Below are 17406 nucleotides of genomic sequence, written 5' to 3' on the forward strand. Positions count from 1 at the left end.
TTACTATGATGTTCTCATTTGCAGGACTCCCACAAAAGTTAACACATTCTACAAGTAACTCTTGGTAAAGCTGACAGGTTTGCTAGACACCCAGTGAGTAATCCTATGCTGGACAGACAGAACAAAACAAACTAGCGGTGAGATCACTCTGGAGTCTTCGCTTCAGAAGAGGTGCTAATTCTGTCTCTTGGTTTTATCCAGACACTAAGTTTGCGAGTACTCACATTGCTGAGACTACCAATCACATTTGATTGAAATTGGCCAAACGATCAAAGTTAAAGGGATGGGAAAGACAAACTTACCATATTAGAATAACTTATTTGGGGGGAAAAAAAAAAAGCTTATAAATCAAAAATCAACTTCAACTTTACGCATACAAAGTATTATAACCTACCTACAACATTCTTCAAACCAACGAGCAATGTAATCCCACATATAATAAGGCTCAAAGGAATTAAAGAGAAGATTGGCAGTTTTAATCAATTCTGCTGTTTTCTTGTTTTCTCGCAGTTTGCTGTGAGAAAATAAAGAGGACATTTTATATTTTTATACTTCATTTCCAAGTTATGTAACTACATAGCACTGTGAGTTTACTGACAAGTTATCCTCCCCTCATCCCTACAGTGGTTGTTGCTCTAGGGCTCAGTATATTGGCAGGCTCCCCACATCAATGACTTTTCACAGTTGCTAGGTTTCTTCTCTATCCGTTCTTTAGTCTTTATCTTCTAACCCCATTTTTAATAGATCCGTTTTCCCATAATAATTCCTACAGTTATTTCTCCCCACCAGCTTTGAACTTCCCTCTTCTCTCCACCTTTTAAGATATTCAGCTCAAACCTTGAAACTCTTTTTATCTCCTGTCTGGCTGTCTTGTAGCGCTCTTCATTTTTATCCTACAAGAGAACTCAAGTCACCTTTTTTTTTCCCCCCTGTGAACACGGATGTAAAGAATACCAAACTCATCTATACCATTGACATACTGTCTTCCAGCTGTATCAGTAAAACCTTCAGATGTTTGCATTGAACACAGAAGTGCAATTAATTTCAATGGATCCTGTATCATAAAGAAACCAGGTCATAGTCCTACAGGCTTCACATTCATCATTTCAGCAACAAAAAGATTTATTATTTAGTACAAAATACATTATACTCATTATTCACCTGCTTAGCTGTGTGTGATCTTTGTTGAAAGAAGGTTCTGTCTGAAGTTCCAGTTCTGCTTTGCACTGTGTATATAATGTTCGAAACACTTCAATCAATACATCCTCTAGGATGGCAGGCCCTAGGGAGAAATACCGGCAATAATGGTATTAAGCATTGTAGCACCAGTAAGAGTCCACATCTGAAAACAATCCAAATCGTTAGCTAGCTTTGGTCACTGAAACAATCAAATTCTGTCTGTTCAACTTCATAAATAACATCAATTTCAGAAGTGTTTTTGCATTCCAGAAATACACAGGCAATTGTACTGCCTGGGAGTATACAAACAGAAGAGTTATTTTCCCATACAATGCAAATGATGGTTAGATACAAATAAACCTAGCCCAAAAGCTGCACAGTCACATCAGTATAGCCTCTGTTCAAACCAACACACCCTCTTTGAGGGATTATTAGCTCAGCAACATGTAAACATGACTACATGTATTCCTGATCAAAGGTAGCTTTCAAACAGTTTCAAATATCCACCCATAAGCTAGCTTATGCTATTATACGGAAAATATACTCAAGTAGGGACTGTAGTGATAAGACAAGGGGTAATGGGTTCAAACTTAAACAGGGAAAGTTTAGGTTGGGTATAAGGAAGAAGTTCTTTACTGTGAGGGTACTTTACTGAAATGGGCTGCCCAAGGAAGTTGTGAATGCTCCATCCCTGGCAGTGTTCAAGGACAGGTTGGATGGAATCTTGGGTGACATGGTTTAGTGTTTGGTGTCCCTGTCCATGGCAGGGGGGTTGGAACTAGATGATCTTAAGGTCCTTTCCAACTCTAACTATTTTATGATTCTATGATTCTATTTAAATGCAAATACGAGCTAAAATAATTTGAGCATCTTCCATAATACAAGTTAAAATATTTTTAGTATCTTCCCTCCTTTTAATCTGAGGCAGGTTTTCTTTAATTGCAAATGTAGTCTGCAGGATACTTTTTGAAATAGCACCTCCTTCTGATTTGAGCTAAATCTCAAGTTTGAATAAAGAAAAATAATTTGAAAGGAGTTCACAAAGTAATTGTGCTTGAAATATCCTTTGCTTTTCCATGCTTTCTCCTAGCCCCATTGAGCTGCCTCCAGTGAAAGTGCACCGAGTTAAGCAGAAATCCTATTAGCTTCTTCCACCTCAGTTTGCTAAAAGAATCCTCATAGCTCTGCATGCTTCATGAAATCTTAATGTACACATCACCTCTGAAAATTTAAACTGACCCCTAGGAATCACATATTACCAGGAAGATGACAAATTATGATATTTTGTTCATTGTGGTTTGTCTTAACCATTTCCTGTCAAGTTGTACTCTTTTAATTGTTATGGTTTTATGCTCTTATTATCCCACCTCCTAATGTTAGAATAGACTTCAGAAATTATTTTTTCAGTCACCTCCAGTACTATTTTTCTAATGAAAAATGCAAGATATCCAACACTTGACAGCTGCAAATACTTTTGTATCCCATAGTCCTCTGCACACACCTGCTAAAAAGTGCATTTAAACACTTTTAACGATAGAGGGCAGGGAGGGGGAACACCAAAAAAAAGAAAAAACCCACAACAAAAAAAATCCCAACACATCAAAACCCACAACACAACAACAACCCCTCCCAAACCACCCATGAAATAATAATAATAAAAAAATCTTCTGAAAACAAAGTTTTCTTGTTAATATCTCTCATCCTAATGTGTATATTAGAAGAAAGAGCAGACTATTCCCCAAAAGTAACAGCTGACATTTAAAACAGTGAAAGTCACTATTCGATTAAAGAAATCAAATCGATTGGAAAAGATCCAATCTGCATTTCTTAAAACACGCAGCCAGTTCTCTCCATGATTTTAACTTAAAATTTCCTCTGTCGAAAGTAGAAGAAATTGCATTTGGTAAAATCTAATGAATACATTAAATACAAAATATACATAAATCTTGGAAGATCTAAGAAATCTAGCTAACCTGCCAGTACTAAGAATACAGCTTTTTCAATTTGACCAAAATACAGTTTTGCTTTGAGAAAAAAAATCTCAAAGCAAAACCATGTAAAGCAAGTTAAAGACTAGAAGCTAATATGAAAATTACCTAGTTCAGGCTTATCCAGCAAACTGATAAGAATTCGAAAAGGCTTTAAGTCTTGCATTAATGTGCTTTCTTCTCCATGTCCATTAACTTGTAATATTCCAATCATTGCCTACAAAGAGCAAAAACATATCAGGAAAACAAAAATCAAAATCAGAAAACAGTTTTTAAAAGAAACATACAGTAAAAGCTTTGTATAATGGGAAAATTCTCAGTAGGGGGGACCACTATTTCATCTCACTGCGGCTCATTCCATGCTTAAATATTCTCTTGACTTTGCCTGCGAGAACATTTCTGTGGAACAGAACTTGATAACGTGTATATATTGAAAGTAAAAATAAAATATAAACAGATACCACCTCAAAGTTTTCTAAAAATAAAAGACATAAAAAGTGATGAAGAAATTGTTTGAGAAGGTAAGGCATGTAGATATCAAGGGCTTAATAAATAATAATCTGTCCATCTAGGATACACCAACCTATGTGGCAGAAAACTTTCTTGACTAAGTTGACTAGATAGCAATGACAACTTCAAAACAAATGGGAAAACTGAGCTTCTATACTGAAGCAGGTTAGGGAATGACCTGCAGAATTACAAAAAAGCCAAACAAAACTGCCACAGATTTTGCTTAGTTTTCTCTCTGTGGCTGGCTTCACTGTCTGAGTCAAAACTAGTTTGTTTCTCTTTCACGTCTTCTAAAAAAGGAGGACAAAGAAGAGAGATGGGAAAGAAGAGAGGCAGGAAAACAGGTTTGACCTTGCTATAAACCAAGTATTATCAGTCAGTATTACCCTGCTGTAATATACCTGTAGATATTCCTGTGCTGTATATATACCTGTATATTCCAGTGCTGAATATACCAGTAGAAGGTCAGAATTTTCAGCACATTGTATCAATGAGTAAAATGGGTTGGACTGGACAAAAGAACACACAAATGGACTGCTAGAGAAGACAGAAAGAAGCAATGCTTTCAAATCTTTCAAAAGACAGCAAATGATTTTAGAAGGCATATGCAATCTGTATTATGTAGAGCAAGCCACTGACTTTAGTGTCTGTAAAAAACTTCAAAGCAAAAACCAAGTGAATTATCCCAGTTATAAAAATTGGCCACTCTCCACTCTACTGTAGCAGTAGTGCCTGCTACCAAAAATGAAACAATAATCGAAGGGACTATATCAACTCCACACCGTTGTTAATCTTTCCAGACAGAAAAGCTCTGACACTGATTAAGCTAGAAAGACGGACAGATTTAAAAAGAAGACTGCAACCTATTAACAAATGCCTAAATGTTGTTAGAAGCTCACCACATTTTGTACAGAAGGTACAAGTAAAATTGTATCTCATTCAGGCCTCTCCTCTAGACTTGGATAATTTCTGAATCATCAGCCATGGGAGGCAGAAGGGTGACAAAAGAAGGGTGAGACTGCACCAAAGAGGTCCTTGCTGCACTGGAATTCTGGGGTCTTTTTCTCATCAGTAGAAGAGCATATCTCATTACCTTCAGATAAAACTGAAAGTGCTAGCTCTGTGCTAGATATCAGCTTTAAGTTGTGGTGAGCTAAATATTCTTATGTCAGCTACTAATATTGGAATCCCCACTCTCATTTCCATATACAGCACCACAATTCTGACTGAATATCAGTGAAATCATCACCTTATTAATTTGCCTTAATGATAAAATGTCTTTCTGATTTCAAGGTCAGATTCAAAGCATCTTGAAAGACATCTGTATACTTTCATTAATGTGAGAGGACGAGCACAGTTCTTGAGGCCAGGTGATCTCAGCTCACTTAGTAAGGCTTTACTGCCAATTTGCTCAACTATTCTGACTGCCAATGGACAGCAGAAAAGATACTCCCTATGCCTAGAGGGAAGGAAGATTCTTCTTACTCAGACCTTCTATCTGATCAAATTTTTCTGATTCTCAAGAGACAGAGGAGTTTCCAGATCTACAGAAGTAGAAGAGAATTCTCCAATTCAGTTTTATGGAAAAAACCAGACTCCAGTGTTCTGGGCTCACAATCAAATATCTCCCATGTATGCTACACATCCATTGTGGAAGAGGAGAGAGAGAAATTTAGTATTTGTCCTGATCATACTATTATTCTAAAGAAATTCCATGTCTCCACTTTTGCTCTGATAAGATTTTAGAAGCATAGGACACAACACCACTAAAAGACAGAAAAGGGAAGTCAAAAGATACAGCAACTTTGATTAGCATCCATTATGAAGATACAATAACAGATTGTATAGCTACCTGTACTAACATCTCCTTAGAGAAGGTGTTGAAATAGTAAGTAGCATGCTCCTCGGGATTGCTGTGCCTTGTACTTCTGGGTCCTATAAGGGCACCATTGTTATCAAAACCTGCAAGCAAAGAAAAGACAAGGCAAATAAATATTTGTCTCTTACTAGAGTATTTTGCCAATTTCTTTAAACTAGAAATCAACACACTAGAATTGATAACTTACCAGATGAAGTCCAAGTAATGTGGGCAAGAGAAAGACGATTTTATAGAGTTTAATACAGGAAACTAAGTGATACTTCCATGCAAGCAGTTTGCACACAAATTACAACCTTTAGTTTTATGCAACATTATTAACCAAATTACTACTTATACAAAAGAAATAAACGCTAACACTGCACAAACCACATAGTCCTAGAGTACCTTCAAAGAAACCCCATCCAACAAAAATATTTCAGCATTAATATTACGGGAACACAAATTTCAGTACTTTAAATATAAAGAGATAACCATCAAAACACTCTGACATGACTAAGGTACTTAGAGAGAATATCAGTAATATTACACAAAATAAACTTTGTTTTTCAAAATTAAATGAAGGCGATAGATCTTCGTTTTGTAAGTTTGTGTCTTCTTTTACCAAGTAAATTTTTTATTCTAAAAAAAAAAAAAAAAAACAAACCACAAAAACCAAAAAACATCTGGCTTAAGGAAAAAATTTAAAAATAAAAATCAAGAAGTTGGTCAGGATATGACCCCATTCCAAAGAAGTATTTTCCACAATTTTCGTCCTGAAGTAACAAAAATAGAAGGCAAGCATGAGAAGATGCATACCCTCTAGCAGCAACTTAAGCACTGTTAACAATGGTTAAGCTAGCCTGTATTTAAAGTGATGCAACATGATTTTTATGCCTAGAGAATGTTAACAGACCACTCTCAGCTATAAAGCAATAGGAAGAAATAGCTAACACTGAAATAATGTCATATGGAACATCAGTCTTCAGAGGGTCTTCCAACATAACTGACCCCTGTCCCCCAATGTTTTATATTAGGAGCAGAATATCACAATACAACTAGCACAGCGTCAAAATTAAAACAAGAAAAAAAAAAAGAGCTATTTTGCCAGAAGGTCTGCCCGAATACATAGCAAATGGAGGCATTAGCTGTTCACAAAAAAGGACCAGGAATAGTCACTGTAAAACTATGTTCTGAAGTTATACTATCTTTCAGTGGAGACTGTGCTCATGAAACAGTTGTAAAATGACGTTCCACAACAAAAAACAGCATGATATTTTAAACACATAAAATCTCTTTTTCAGTGACAGCAAAAAAGACATATCTAGTCCACCAAATTTAGATGAAACATTAGTGCAGTGTTTAATCTGGAAATTTTTTTACCCTAAATCGGAAAATGTAGGTGTGAAGCGTGACAGTGCATTTCACTGTCTTTTAAAGAAAGATGAGCAATTTGCAAGTCAGTATCTGGAGAAATGATAAAAGTAAAGAAGCTGAGATTTTTTCATATTTATTTTCTAGATCCCTGCAACATCTACAGCAACAAAACCAATCCTGTCACGCAAAACACTGCTGCTGACTTCATTCCTCCCTCTGTAATTTCAGTTCTCTCTCATGTCCCTTGACTACTTACTTCCTTGCTCCCCAGTCACCCACAGGCTACCTGCCTCTGATGTCTTAACTACCAGCTGGGAAAGATGCAATATCATCAAGGCTCCTAGGCAGCCTGAGAAGCACATATGTACTTGCTGGTGAGCTGGGAAGTCAAACAAAAAAAAGTAATAGCAGACAGTAAACCAGTCTTCCCCTCAAGTAGAGAAACCACTTTATATCTCTCCACCCAGTCTCCAGTTTCATATAAAAAATTAAGTGTGTATTGTATTGATATTCTGCCATTTGGTAGACATAAAAGTGCGTGTCCTGTATTGATCGATTTTTATCTCAGGAAGCATTGAAATAATGTTCTAGTCACATGGAAAACAGAAGAGATTGGCAATTCTTTAATTCAACCATGCAAATATCTAAGAGAGTTTAAAATTCGCATACTCAAGCCCCCATCAATGTAATACCAACATTTTTCAACATTCTTTTATTTTCATCCCTTCTATGCTGTTGGTTTCCAACTGCCACTTACACTCTATAATGCTTGTTCTCTATTTTTTTGCCATTTTAAGTTTTCAGGGAGACAAAAGTTGCCTTTCAACGTCTATTTATGCAGGCCTAGGGCACCAGGCTCTAATCCCTGAACATGGCCCGCAATTGCTGCCATAGAAATATTTACCAAGAATTTATTGTCCTGGTTTTGGTTGGGAGAGAGTTAATTTTCTTCTTAGTAGCTGGTACAGTGCTATGTTTTGTTTATTTGGGGCTTTGGGTTGGCTGCTGGTTTATTTTTTGACATTCATATAACAGGAAAGAGTTAACACTCTTCATCTTTTACATCCATGGAGAGAGACAGTGCCTTTCTTTATGATATAAATTAAGTACTGTATTTTTCCAATAATCTCTCTCTGCAATATTCTAAAATGCTGCTAATGAACATACAATCCTTCCTCCACTTATAGTGAACAATGGAATGAAATACAAACCTACCTAGAAGCCATGCATAAAGCCTTCGGTTGAGTGACATATCCCTGCGCAGCACTACATGAAGGGCTGCTGACAAAATTCTTATCATGTCTGGACGTGTTGCCTGAAGATGTTAGAAACATGATTAAATTTGATTACATTTAACTATGAAAAGTAACATATGCTAGCAGCTATGTTATCTATGCTAGCAGCTTAATGTACACTAAAACGTAGTTAATTTCATGTTCTGACATTTCTGAATTCAGAACAGTACAAGAAAACATAATCTTGCTCTTAAGATACCAAATATGACTATCATTTGGAACAGACACATTGCAATAGTATGCACCTTTTACGAACAGCAAAAATACTTTACTCCATTGACAGCTCATTTTTGTTATGAGACACTTCATTTTGTTCATTAAGCAAAAGCCTTTGAAGCAAATTCAACTAAAATCCAACGTAAAAAAAAATCTGACAAATTTTAAATACCTTTCAATCTCTTATTACTTTAAATGTTTATTTATTTATTAAAAAAGCTGTGTTAATAATTTCATCATTCTAACACCTAAACAGAGACACAAATCTTTCTATAGTAACTGATAAATGTAAATGAACCACTTCAACAAGCAAGAACACAGTTCTTTTTACAGGAAAGGGCAGATTTTCCATAATTTCTGACAGGATGAGAATCAACCTTATATAAGTCTTCCTCCAGAAGTAAAACGAAATGTGGATAATTTAAAAACAGGAAGTGACTACCAATAAATGCACGGGGGAAAAAAGAAATACCTAGAAGTTGTAAGGTCTGTCTCCCACTGCTGCTAGCTGAGGGCTAACTACTCACCCAAAAGCAAGAATAATTTTCAATTGTCTAGTGTTCTGAATTAGTTATGCTTAGAGGATTAACTTTTGCTGCTTCTGAACACTGGGAATTTGCAATTTGCACATGAACAGATAATTTGTTTTCTCATCAAATTACAGCAAATTAAAAGCTTCTGTATCAACTAAACATCATAATTTATATTGGGTTTGCATATACAGAAGTTAAAGTTAACTCCAAGGTTAATGCGTTCAGTTAAAAAGCAGAAGGGCAGACATCCTGACATGAGAATAGCCAAATCTATCAGAGAAACTCTTACATATGACTCTCGCTCAATCTTGGAGAAAATCATTAACAAAGACCAACTAAATACTGCTACTGACTTAAGAACTGGAGTATATTTAGGAGTTTGCCAATTCATCTCTCATGTTAATAACCTACCTGGCTCATGTGGAAAGGAAAACAAAAAAGGATAAGGTCCAATGTGCTCCTCTGTACTAAAACACTGGTATCTTGCACTGATGTGCTTACTGCTTCCACCTGAAGTAACAGCAGACCCCCAAAATAGTTATTTATTGTATTATTGTAAGAAGGTAGATATAAGAGAACAATTGTTTATAAATAGCGATACGTACAAAATGCAGTTCTTTTAAAATTTTGAATAATGAAACAAGATAAAACAGAAAAATTAAGTTTCACCACTGAGGAAACATATAATCAACACAGATTCCCTGAACTATAAAAACATTAAACTTTTGCTTTTTTTGTATTACCAATGAATACCTTAAGTTTAAAAGACAAAGTAATACTCTATATATTTTTCAAAACATGCAACAAAACTGAACCACTTTTAACTGAAGTGTGTCATGAATGGAAAGTTTTATACAAAACCTAAGCAGCTCTGAAACATTAACTCATCTGTGCAGTGTTTATCATGTACAAATACTTCAGCTTAACCAGAGCTATAATAAATGTGCATTTTTATTTCTTCAAGGGCTATGTTTAAAGATACAGAAGACATTTAAAGCCCCTTGAAGTATATTATTATATTAATAAGTAAGACCAATATCTTCATTGTTCTAATAGAACATTACCATTAATTCAATGTCACTGCCAATTATGTAGAGTTGATCCTCCATTGAAAGCTTCCTGTTCAAATGGGAGAGGACATAGGTGATCCCAGGCAAGCGAACTGCAGGGCTTGTGAGGAGGCTACCCCAGAGAGCACTGTAGAATGCTGACTGATCCACAGCAGAGGCAACCTTCTCCAACAGTGTGTTTGTCCTGCAGTAAAATCAAGTCAGCTGAATCAGGGTATGTATCACAGCCCTTGCCCCAGCCTCCAATTTTAATAAGTATAAAAATTAATTGTTACAGGAAGGTCAAAACTTTCTTTTGAGAGGCCAAGAGAAGCCTCAGTTATACACTGAACCTTATAATGTAGCCTGAATAGTGTGATCCAACTAGCATGCCTGTGGGCCAACCTGGCTTGCAAAATGCCTCTGCCTGCCCACAGCTTCTCCTTATATACTCCTTCTGTTCAAAGAGCCAAATAACTTTCTTATCTGCTACTTAAAGCCAAGTGTTGCTAAAGACAGAGGTTTCAGAGAGACAGCAGGAAAGCATAGCTACAGAAAAAAAAAAAGAATCAAGCAAATGGCCTTTCATTCCTTGCACTGAGCACCACTGGCAATAACAGTGCATAAAAATACCACAATTCTTTGGGCACAAGCAATCCCTTCCTCTGTTCTCATTTCTTCCCACTCATGTGGCAGCATCTCTACATGCTATGGCAGGCCCCAGGAGGCAAGCTGAGTAGCCCTTGTTCCCTGCTGCAATGATGCCAACTACACTGCGTGTATCTACCTACGCAGAAATAGAAAAAGACAACATTAAATTGCTCTTCACATACAAGTCGTGAAAATTCTAGCTTCTGAAGTTGGAAGTATCAAGAATACATAAGCGTGTGAACAGTTCCAAGAATTCATAGCCTTGGAGTGTAACTTCATCCTTTAATATGTTAAGATTCTATTCCAGCACTCCAGATACCACAGTCAAGATATCTAGCAAGCCTAAGTACCAGTAGCGTTAAGAAGAGGTATTACCTCCCAGGCCACTCTGCTAGGAAAGGAGTAATAACCTTTATAGGTGGATTAGATAGATGTATTACTGCTATCTCTTACATACTTAATGATAATTTAGATAACATAACAAGTAAATCTTAATGACGGAAGCTTTGTTTGTTATCTTAAATTCAGTGAGGGTATGTATTTTAGACCAGGAATAATATGGCAGTACTACCTTAGAGGAAATCCATGGAAAAGAATCAAAGCAGCTTGTTCCTAACATGTTACATATCTCAATCCATAACAATCATAGAATCATTTAGGTTGGAAAAACCCTTGAGATCATTGAGTCCAACTGTTAACCTAGCACTGCCAAGTCCACCACTAAACCAGTCCTTAGGTGTCATATCTACACGTCTTTTAACTACCTGCTGGGTGGTGACTCCACCGCTTCCCTGGGCAGCCTGTTCCAATGCTTGACAACCCCTTCCGTGAAGAAATTTTTCCTAATATCCCTCTAAACCTCCCCTGGCACAACCTGAGGCCATTTCCTCTTGTCCTATTGCTTGTTACTTGGGAGACCAACATATAACACTAAGTCTACTTAATGTCAATTCCCTTTCAATAACAACTAACAGTTAATTTGTCGTAACTAATGTTAAGAATCTTCTGCCATACTATTCCATTGCGACTAATATGACTGGATAAAATTAAATGCCAACTATCTTAAAAAAACCCAAACAAATCCATATACAAGTATTTGATGAAAAGTTGCAGAAAAAAACCCAAACAACACCAAAAAACCCCCAACAAATCAAGCACATTACTTTATTAACATATCTAACCTTACCTTTCGTAATACTCTGACCCCTCCTCTAACCCAGGCAGAATTCCAGTTAACAGTCCTTGCAGTCCTGGTTTCAATGTTTTCCCCAAAGGGAGGTAATAAATTTCATACAGACTCAATAATGTTGGCTTGACAGACATTGCAGCATTGGCAAGAAGTGGAAATAGTCCAGAACTGTGAAAAATAAAATGTATCTTTTTTAAGAAGCTTCTTATGTGAGACGATTTAATTTATATCTTAAGAGTGTTACAGGCTTAAATTTAATAAACTAACAATAAACCCACTGTTTATCATGTAGCATTCAAAGGACTGAAAACATTGAATGAAAGTTTTGAGTTTACCATGAATGTAAGTGAAACTTCATGAAAGTGGCAAATGTGATCAGCTAAGCAGAAGCTGCCTACATACTAAAAACATCTTTGCTATTGTAACTAAAGATCATAAATTAGTACAAAGAGTACCAATAATCAAAGACATGTGAACACAACCGTAGTTTTCAAAATCACTGAGGACTCAGGTCAGAAGACTCCCAACCCAGGAAGAAGAAAATGAAAGAAGAGTAAAAATAATCTAAGTTTGAGCCAAGGGTCTTAAAATATACACGTACAAATCTACAACCCAACAAAAAACCAAAACCTGAAAAAAACCAAACCAAAAACTTTGCGAACACAACACACAATGTTAACCATGTTAGTGGCAGGGGGAGGGGATATCTTTCTAAAGTACCAAAAATGTTTATAAAAACAATTTTTGCCTTTATCTATCCAGAAGAACTACTGTTTTGACATTGTCAACTGGTTTCTTTTTTCTGCAGAAAATGTCTTTTTGTTCAGTAACAAGAACACTACCCCACAGTGTTTCTTTGTAAGGCGCTTCCTCATGCTTCAAGATTTGATGTTCAGACACTGTCACTCTGCTTTCATGAAAATACTGGAATCTTTGATAATGCCTTAATGTGAATGTCAGTCTTCTTCCAAGCATCAGTAACAATGGCTTTTAGTTACATTACACAAGGTAGCATTTTCCACCATCCTAGAACTTACTGTTAACAAGATATTGCAGCTACTGACTCACTGCACAAGGCAAAAATGTAAGCTACAAATTCACAGTATCATTAAAAACATGAAAACACAAATTCCCCCGCCCCAAAATGTAACTACATATAAACATCTTGACAGTGCAAGACAGAACAGCTGATGTTAAGGCATACAATTTATTTCCAAGCATTAACACACACCTTTGCTACTTAAACAGAAAAAGAGTTCTATTTCATTCCGCTATTTCTCAAACTGATGAAATTCTAATCTCCAGAGACAGCTAAAGATGAAGAACCATGTGTGACTGCACATACGCACACACCCTTCTATGCATCACATAATAAATAGCCTAAATGTGTTGCCCTCCCCATGCAACCAAAAGCCTACACTTACATTTCAAGGTTATCCTTTCTTTTATTATCATCAGTTCTACAGGCTGAGAAAAATGTTCTACTTGCACCCTATTCTAACAAAATAGACAACCTTTTGATTGCTTAGAAGAGAAAGTTTCTTGGAATAAACTATATTCAAATTCTTTCCAATACCACTTAAATTAAAATATAAAAATGTAATGTGAATACATTTAAATAAGTGTTAACACTTCCATTACTGTACACACATGCACAAAACCATTTATGAAGAAATAATAAACTCCAGGTTTTCTAGATCTAAAATTGGTTCCTAACACAAGTTTAGGTGATATGTTTATCTTCCAACATACAGTATTTGGGAGAAGAGTACAACACAAGCACTAGTAACATGAGGGAAAGAAATTGATCAAGAACTGATATATAACAAAGCAGTATTCTTAAATGCACAAAACTAAAAGCATCTCAACTATGCATTCGGAATGGAGTTATTTAAATTACTGTACCTGTAGAGGAAAAGATCTTTGGCCAAACGCTTGGGTCCAATGATTTTGAAAATGATCTCATATGTTTCAAGTGCCTTCCGATGAACCCCTCCCGGCAAAGCTGGATGAAGACATTGTGCCAAGCGCTTGCCTATAGTTAGCTTTTTCGGTACTACCTGGTACTTTGCGTTGTTCTGTAGTACCTAATAAATCAACACATTAAGGAAAACAGCACAATTATAAATTAGTTCCTGAACATGGTCAGTAAGTCACAACACATACCTAGGTTACAACACAAGAAAAAAAAAAATCCAAACCGGAATACACACTTTTAAGATGTACCATGGAGCTTTCTCTTTGTAATGCCTTTCACTTGTATACTTGCTATAGACGTATCACCAGGCATTTAAAACTTCACTTGCAATGGGCTCCTTACTTACAGCTTGTCCATTTCATTTTACTCCTCCTTTTGAAGACAAAAATTATGATCTCCCTTGTTAAAATCTATTGCCAGTAGCTCCCAGAGGACTACAAAACTGTGAGTGGTCAGTCTGGGATAACTTTAAGAAACCATTATAGAGTGAGACAACACACAGAACTTCACCACTGCATGAAACTATAATCACTTCAAGACTGGAAGAGAGTTGCATCTACATCTTTAGATTTCCTCCAGCCCCTCCAATATCATAGTCTTCACTTTGTATACACGTGCAGCAAGAAACGTTACAATCCAAAAAAAAAAATTGAAAGAAATGAGACTTTATGCAAAGAAATTGTGCCATTGGCATTGCCAACTGTACTGTCATTCCTGATTTTCACAACGTTTAGAGGGTAGAACTTAAATGTTTCAGAGCTGTAATCTTCTATGCCAAATTCTGCAAAGCTTCACACTGGTAAAATGTGTGTGTAAAGGGAACTTTATGACCCTGACTGGAGATCCCTAGAAATACATAGGACTGATTAGAACAAGATTTTTACCAGTGTTGAGGAACCGGAACAGGTTGCCCAAAGAAGTGGCGAATGCTCCATCCCTGGCAGTGTTCAAGGCCAGGTTAGACAGAGTCTTTGGTGACATGGTCTAGCGTGAGGTGTCCCTACCCTTGGTAAGGGGCTTGGAACTAGATGATCTTAAGGTCCTTTCCAACCCTAATCATTTTATGGTTATAGGATATCAGGATCTGTATTTATTTGTAAACTGATCTCTAAGATCACAATGATATTACATATTCAACTTATTAACTGTTAAAATGCATCAGAACAATAACATTATCTTGTCAATTAATGATTTGAACCCCATTTTATAACTCATGCTTCATAAAAATATTGCTGATATTAATCCTGGCTACTATTTTTCACACTATTTCGATAACATTGAATTAGAAGTAAATATTAGTGATAAAAAAGATGTTGCATTTATTTCCACTAGAAACATAAATAACTTTTCCCTCCACTTACAGTTACAAAGAGTTCAACTGTAAGTCTCAGAAAGGCATTTGTTTGATTTGTTTGCTCCTTAGACATACCCAACATTTTACTCACTGCTAAAACATCCGCAAGAGTCTTGGACTGCTAGAACCTTGCATTTCTATATTTTTAAACCGGTACCCTTTGTCAGTTCCTGAATCTTTTCCAAGAGCACCTGCCAGGCATACCTTGTTTAGCTTTCCAAGTGCTGATATTAAATCTGCCCATTCACTGGAATATTCAAAGTTCTTCAGTGCTTTGTCAACAGCTGCTACATAGTTTCTGTACTTGGAATCAGTCAGCAGCTCTAGCTCTTCCGTGTTCATCCTCCCACGGTGTCCCCACTAGAGACTAGGTTGCAATTCATGTACAGACATCACCTGTTGGAAATAAGAAATCTTGAAACCATTGTTTCCGCAGACATTACTAAAACAATTTTGTATAGAGAGCACCAGATTTTCCTCAAAGCCATTATGAAATAATGAAATTTCATTATAATATGAAATCAGTTTACAGCAAAATCCTGAGCAAAGCTAACATATTGCACATTTTTGAAGTAAAAACTACAACAAAACCCACACAAACAAAAAAATCCCACAAACCAAACAAAAAACCCTAGAAAAATAATGCCCTACCCCTTCCCAAAAGCACTGTTTATTCTAAACAATGCAACAAAGTGGTATTTTTTGTTTTCTTTTTTCCTCCTCTGGGTGCATCACCAGAAGACCCCATCTCCCCACCTTTCCACAAATCAGCCCTTCTGAAAACAGAAGACACCAATTTTTCTGAATCATTTCTAGGCAGAAGGCAAGAATGAAGGACATGTGTAAGAGTCACACACTATTCAGGAGTATTTTCATGCATCAACACTTCCTTTTACAAGACCTGGTATTCTAATTCAGCAATGCAACTCTACTTTGTTTTTATATTATCATCATCCAGCACAACAAAAGTATATGTTTACTAGGATTCTGTAATATAAGGCTTTTGCAATTTGCTCTATATATGGTCAGCACATGGTAGTCTACACCAAGTAATTAAGATATTCTAATTCCAGAAATACCACCTCATACTTCTACAGACCATACATTATTTATTTCATGAAATTCAATCACTATTAAAAAGAAATATGTTTTTAAAGCTACCGTAACCCTAAACATTCACAACTCATAATGGGAAATCCTATTTTAGCATGTCTGTGAAAGAGGCAGCTTTTAATTGGGGTCTTTTGGGACTTCTCTCTGATGCTCAGCTTCAGAAGAGACTTCACACTCCGCAGATGCTGCTCTCTTACGTCTTGATTAAAGGAAAACGGGAAGAAAATTGTGTGCAGAAGCACAGGCTGAAGCATGATAGACCCCCCCAAAAAAACCAAACCCAAATAAACTATGGAACAGGTATAAAGACACTATCCATCAGACTGTCTACCAGGTATGATAGACTCACACTGAAAACCGCAGCTTCAGCATGCCCTTCCAAAATGACTGGAGAACATTCTCCTTGGCCCCTATTCCCAGTGAGCAGCAATATAACAAAATAGCAGGACTGTTCGAAATGAAAATGCCTACAAAATAATAGAGCAGAAGAACTAGCAGAAATGAAAAAATTACATTGTGCTTTCTGGTGGTTCTACAGTTGAGGTAGGTAATAAAATCACTTATCTTTAAATGCTGTCCAGGAAAAAGGTTGTGTTTTTAGACCAGTCAGAAAAGGCTAACAATTTGACTTGTTTCACCTCATGTAATAAACACACAACTTTTGTCAACAGTCCTCATAACGAGTTACCACCGACTAAGCAACATAAAACCCTAGGACTGGCTACCCAGTATTTTCAGCTACCTTCAGGTCAACTCCTTGCCATGTTCTTGAAACAATGCAAAACACTACAAATTATGTCACTATTAATACTGTTGTACCTTTTCAGTACTCCAAAAGGTAAAATGAAAAAAAGCTGTATTCTGACATTTCCAGTATTAAGACAGTTGTACATCAGGCTCGAAATTTCATAATTGTAATCTCATCAAGTTTATCACAAAGCGCCTTGGCAGATTTTTGTGCCCTCCTTTTTGCTCCTTTAATTAGTAGGAGCTTCTGAAGACAAATTGATAAAAACCCAGTTTTAACCCTCCCAAACACTTAAAAGTGTTGCTTCAGTCAGAGACAGTACACTGCCATTCTGGGTCATGGAGTGGGATCTTCAAGAACCCTCACAGCCG

General features: G+C 36.4%; 1 protein-coding gene across 3 annotated transcripts in view; it reads right to left on the bottom strand.

The window, feature by feature from the left end:
* The window catches only part of DOP1A (DOP1 leucine zipper like protein A), a 64422-nt gene that overhangs the window by 37113 nt on the left and 9903 nt on the right, over positions 1 to 17406 (bottom strand). The window contains exons 2-12 of one of the 3 annotated variants that reach the window (XM_030489250.1): positions 15379 to 15570; positions 13748 to 13929; positions 12714 to 12803; positions 11840 to 12010; positions 10018 to 10207; positions 9365 to 9463; positions 8125 to 8224; positions 5530 to 5639; positions 3276 to 3384; positions 1162 to 1282; positions 395 to 514 (exon numbers count right to left, since the gene is read on the bottom strand). In XM_030489250.1, the coding sequence (XP_030345110.1) occupies positions 395 to 514; positions 1162 to 1282; positions 3276 to 3384; positions 5530 to 5639; positions 8125 to 8224; positions 9365 to 9463; positions 10018 to 10207; positions 11840 to 12010; positions 12714 to 12803; positions 13748 to 13929; positions 15379 to 15516 (1430 nt within the window). In that variant the 5' untranslated portion in view covers positions 15517 to 15570. The remainder of the gene's footprint in view (positions 1 to 394; positions 515 to 1161; positions 1283 to 3275; positions 3385 to 5529; positions 5640 to 8124; positions 8225 to 9364; positions 9464 to 10017; positions 10208 to 11839; positions 12011 to 12713; positions 12804 to 13747; positions 13930 to 15378; positions 15571 to 17406) is intronic. The other 2 variants (XM_030489252.1, XM_030489251.1) reach the window with 2 other exon arrangements.

This window comes from Strigops habroptila, chromosome 6 (assembly GCF_004027225.2).
Source record: "Strigops habroptila isolate Jane chromosome 6, bStrHab1.2.pri, whole genome shotgun sequence".
NCBI classification, from domain to species: domain Eukaryota; kingdom Metazoa; phylum Chordata; class Aves; order Psittaciformes; family Psittacidae; genus Strigops; species Strigops habroptila.